This window comes from Theobroma cacao, chromosome 9 (genome assembly GCF_000208745.1).
Source record: "Theobroma cacao cultivar B97-61/B2 chromosome 9, Criollo_cocoa_genome_V2, whole genome shotgun sequence".
In the NCBI taxonomy this organism is placed as follows: domain Eukaryota; kingdom Viridiplantae; phylum Streptophyta; class Magnoliopsida; order Malvales; family Malvaceae; genus Theobroma; species Theobroma cacao.
Genome location: NC_030858.1, coordinates 27,903,767 through 27,908,539, shown reverse-complemented (window position 1 = coordinate 27,908,539; position 4,773 = coordinate 27,903,767). Strand labels below are relative to the sequence as shown.

Genomic DNA, 4,773 nt, shown 5'->3' with positions numbered 1-4,773 from the left:
TTAGACAAAGAAAGTATTAAAAACTACAATAAACAAGGGGGAGTGTTGAGACGATGCTACCACATGAAAACTACTACTATATAGTGGTATAGTACTCAAGTAATCATGCTTAATGTGTGGCACCAACATTTTCTATATTCTATCATGATTATTTTGATACAGTTATGGGCATTTTGGTAAACTGCAAATCTCATCTATTCTTGCTACATTGAGTAAAAACTACTACTCCCTCCCCCCTGTTTCTTTGCTTCACATGCTGTCATTCTATTTATTCATTGAGAACAAAGACAAAAGCACATTGGATTTGAGATACCCTACATTCATCTCTCTCTCTCTCTCTAGTTTCTGGTTCTCCAAGATTCTAAGCTGGATATCATCTTCAACTCTGCAAATCAAATCCAATCGTTAAATACCTACTTTCTAATCCTCTTTGTTGTTGTTTTCTCTCATTGAAAAAAGCAAGAAAGAGAACAAAAATTCATCATTTTTCCTTTGTTGTATTCTTTGGGTGTATATGTGCTGCTCTGTTTCATCCTCTGTTCATGGCTGCAGCTGCTACTGCTTCACAAATCTTTGAAAGCCATCAAAGTGATAACAACAATAACAGCAACAATGAAGTTAGCAGGCAAGAGATACAGGCTGCCATTGCCAAGGCTGTGGAGCTTAGAGCCTTACATGCGGCTTTGATGCAAGGAAACAGCCCTGCCCCTGCAAATCTCAGATACCCATCTTCTGCTTCCCCTGTTTCACGCCCTGCTTCTCAGTTCTCTGCTCAAGATTACCCTGTTTTTACTCCCGTGAGTTAGTATATCTCTTGGGTCTTTAATGCTGCTTTTTCTTTTGTTCTGCTTTGTTCATCAGTTTTAATAAGTTGTTTGAATTTTGTATCTGTTTCTTGTTAAATGAGGTTCCCATTTTGTTGCTATCTAATTGTAGTTTACCTTGTTTACTGAATTCTATGTGAAAAAGAATGAGTGAGATTTATGATATAATTAAGTTACTTAACTTTATAATGATGATTGTAACATGCGTTAATTTTTTTCCCTGTAAAACCCTCTTGAAAAATTTTGCCCACATGCTGGTCTTGAGTCTCTACAGCAATGAAACAATAGTCTAGGAAAGTAGTAGTATATTTTTTCACGAGGATTAGTCTCAATATTCTTCTTTAATTAATTGTACATTTGCATTTATATATATTTTAAATTCCTGGCTATAATTTTAATCCCTGATTACCTAACACAAATTTTTTTAAGCTTATTTTGCTAGAGTTCAAACTTTTATTTCTTACTGAATTTATGAAAAAAATAACCAGGAATTCTATAGGTTGCAATTATTTTTATAAATTTTGCTTTCTACCTCTTATATTAGAATGCTTTAAACCCCTAGCTTAAGTTTCAGTGCACTGTCAGTGGTTAATCTCACTCACTCTTTGGGAATTTTGGACAGAGTTATGAAGATGAAACATTATCTGGCTACCATACAAATAACCAAGCATTATCTGAAAGTTGGGATGAATATGGCCTGGAAGCAGGAAATGGCACTGAAACTGTTTTATCAGATTATAAGAAGGAGATTTCAGCTTCGAGGAAAGGATTCTCTCCGGCTTTGGCCGCCTTAGAATCACATATTTGTTCTGCTGAAGATCAAAAATCTGTTACTGGTTCTTGCGCAAACCACATCACTGTCCTGCAAACATCACCAGGAGCAGAATTATACAAGTCATGTACAAGTAGGAGAAACAGTTTGGGGGATTTCAAATCTGTATCATCTTGCAATAGATGCAAGCCTGCTGTTATAACAACTGAATCTGAAAATGTCATTAGGAACATCAAGAATTCTAATACTGTGGTGCCACTAACAGATTCTCACTCGTCTGTTCAATCACAACCGAAGAATCGAGGGGTGATGTCGTGGTTTTTCCCTCGGTTAAAGAAGAAACAGAAGAATGAGAATTCTCCTAACCGAACAGAGTCCGAGGAAGTTTCACAAATATTCAAGGACTTCGGCATGTTGTCAATTGAAACATTGAAGAGAGAGCTGATAGAAGCAAATGAGAATAGAGATGCGGCCTTAATGGAAGTTGCTGAGATGCGATCTTCATTAGGAGAGCTCAAGCAGAAGCTGGAGTATTTAGAAACCTATTGTGAAGAGCTCAAGAAAGCCTTAAGGCAAGCAACACAAACAAAGGATTCTCAAATCAATGAAAAGCTTGGAAATTTTCCTAGGAGAGGGAAATCCATTGATGGGAATGGTGAAAACCTGATGCCTGTCAGTGAGGAGGTAATGGTAGAGGGTTTCTTGCAGATAGTATCAGAAGCAAGATTGTCAGTGAAACAGTTCTGCAAGACACTTGTTGGACAGATTGAACAGACTGACAATACTTTAATGGACAACTTGAATCTGCTTCTTCAACCATATAAACTTTCATTGAATTCAAAGTACTCTAAGGCAGTATTATACCATTTGGAAGCACTAATAAACCAGTCACTCTACCAAGATTTTGAGAATTGTGTATTTCAGAAGAATGGGTCACCAAAGCACTTGGACCCTCAACAAGATCGCCAGGCTCAATTTACATCATATGTTGCACTTAGAAATCTAAGCTGGAATGAAGTGCTAAGGAAGGGAACTAAATATTATAGCGAAGAATTTAGTAAGTTCTGTGATCAGAAGATGAGTTTAATCATTACAACGCTGAATTGGACTCGACCATGGCCAGAACAGCTGCTTCAAGCTTTCTTTGTTGCTGCTAAATGCATATGGTTGCTTCATTTGCTTGCTTTCTCATTCAATCCACCATTGGGAATTCTACGGGTTGAAGAAAATAGAACCTTCGATCCACATTACATGGAAGATATGTTCATGGAAAGGCAAAGGCCACATGGACCAAGCCGGGTTAAGATCATGGTGATGCCAGGATTTTATGTTCAGGCAAGGGTTTTAAGGTGTAAGGTTATCTGCCGATACAAATTTGTAGCATAAGTAATTTGCTTAATATTCTTTTCTCAAGTGGTTTTTCAAGGGCAGTTTCAAGTAGAAAAGTTTGTAACTAGCAAATAGATTTTAATAAATGTGCAAATAGGTTTCTTCTATGTTATTTCCACTTGACATGAATTGTTACTGGTAAATTTTCGAACATTTTAGTAACTGAGTAGTTTGTATAAAGGATAAAATTCATCTTTCTATGTTTGATATTTTAAGCCTAGGTAATAAGACTGTAGGTTGATTCTCCTTAAAAGTTTCTAATTTCTTAAAAATGCAAATGGGTTGGATATAGCTTATATGGATAGTTTATTCTTGTGACACCTAGAATAATTTCTAAATTTATGCTATTCAATACATTAAAAGGATCCTAAGATGTTTCTAGATGGCGTTTGGCATGAAAATTAATTTTCACAAAAATAATTTATTTGGATGGGAGTCAATCATTCTAATCTTGAAAGATGGATGGTGTGTATTTATTGTAAGATTTTTTTTTTTTATAATTGGGAGAGGAGAATTCAAACCCTGCTTTTTAGACAGAGAGATTATGCATCAGTCAATGAGCCAAATACTCGGGTGCGTGTATATATTTATTGTAAGATTGGAAATCTACCTTTACGTATTTAAGGCTTCCTCTAGGTTCTTCTCAGGGCTCTTTGCAAATATGAAAACCGTTGGTGGAGCATGTAGAAGCTAGACTGGATACTTGGAAGTGTAAACTGCTATCAAAAGGAGTAGGGTTGTTGACTCCATATATTTTTTACAATAACAAAACATTCTTCATTCATTAATAACTAACCATTTTTTTTAAATGTACAAGACTAAGTTTAAATTCCTTAGTATAAATGTTGTTTGAAAATAAGTTAAGAAGCCTACCATGCTACTAAAATGATTAATCAGTTAAAGGAACAAAAAAACAAAAGACTAAGTGAAAGCAGAAAAATATTAACTGATTAACATGAGGTATTAATTAGTTAAGGCAATTCATGGCACTACATGAGTACAAAATAGAAGTCTTTTAATTGGTTAAGGCAAAGGAGATAGCTGGTTAAAGGTTAAAGTTGAAGTGTCAAGAAGAGCCAAAATTCAAATTTAAAATATCGTTGACCATTCAAAGGCACCAAACCATGAGATTCAAAGTTGAAGAATTTCTAATCGGTTAGAGCCTACTTCAATCAGTTAGGGTTGAAAGGAATGAAGCCTTAATCAGTCAAAGAGAAGCCAAATCAGTTGAAAGAAAGCTAGTGAAAAATGCTGCTTGAAAACAAAAAGTTTTTAATCAATTAAAATTGCAATTAACTGGTTAACATAGGAAAGCAGTATAACAAACAGTAAATAAGCTTTTATTTACTTTTGCAACTATATCTAGCTATATTTATTTTTTGAGGATTACAATTGAACTCACATGTAGTTTAAATTTTTAATCTCTTTCTAGCTTATTTTCAATAGGATATAATTGTTTATTTCAATTTGTTCTAAATGCTTTTAATTGCCTGATCACTAATTAAATCAATCTAAAAATATAAACAAACTTGGGAAAAGGAGTTTAGTGTAGACTAAAATTGGAATAGCATATGATCATATTTATTTGATTAGATGAATAAATTGATTTGTGTATATGATAGGAATATACCTATATGCTATATGTAGCTAGTATTAGAGCTTGAACTTAATGAGTCTATTTTAATTTCAATTCACATAATAATATAGTGTTTTGGTTAAAGTAGATATTTTTATAAGAGACTTAGGAGAGCATTATAAATAATTGAGGACTTTAGGTTAGCAATTCAA

The 4,773-nt window shown here is 34.2% G+C and overlaps 1 protein-coding gene across 1 annotated transcript; it reads left to right on the top strand.

Moving 5' to 3' along the window:
- Positions 285-3,173, top strand: LOC18589758 (IRK-interacting protein). Its single transcript, XM_007014873.2, has 2 exons — positions 285-797; positions 1,447-3,173. The coding sequence occupies exons 1-2, from the start codon at positions 543-545 to the stop codon at positions 2,980-2,982; spliced, it is 1,791 nt and encodes a 596-aa protein (XP_007014935.2). The 5' UTR covers positions 285-542; the 3' UTR covers positions 2,983-3,173.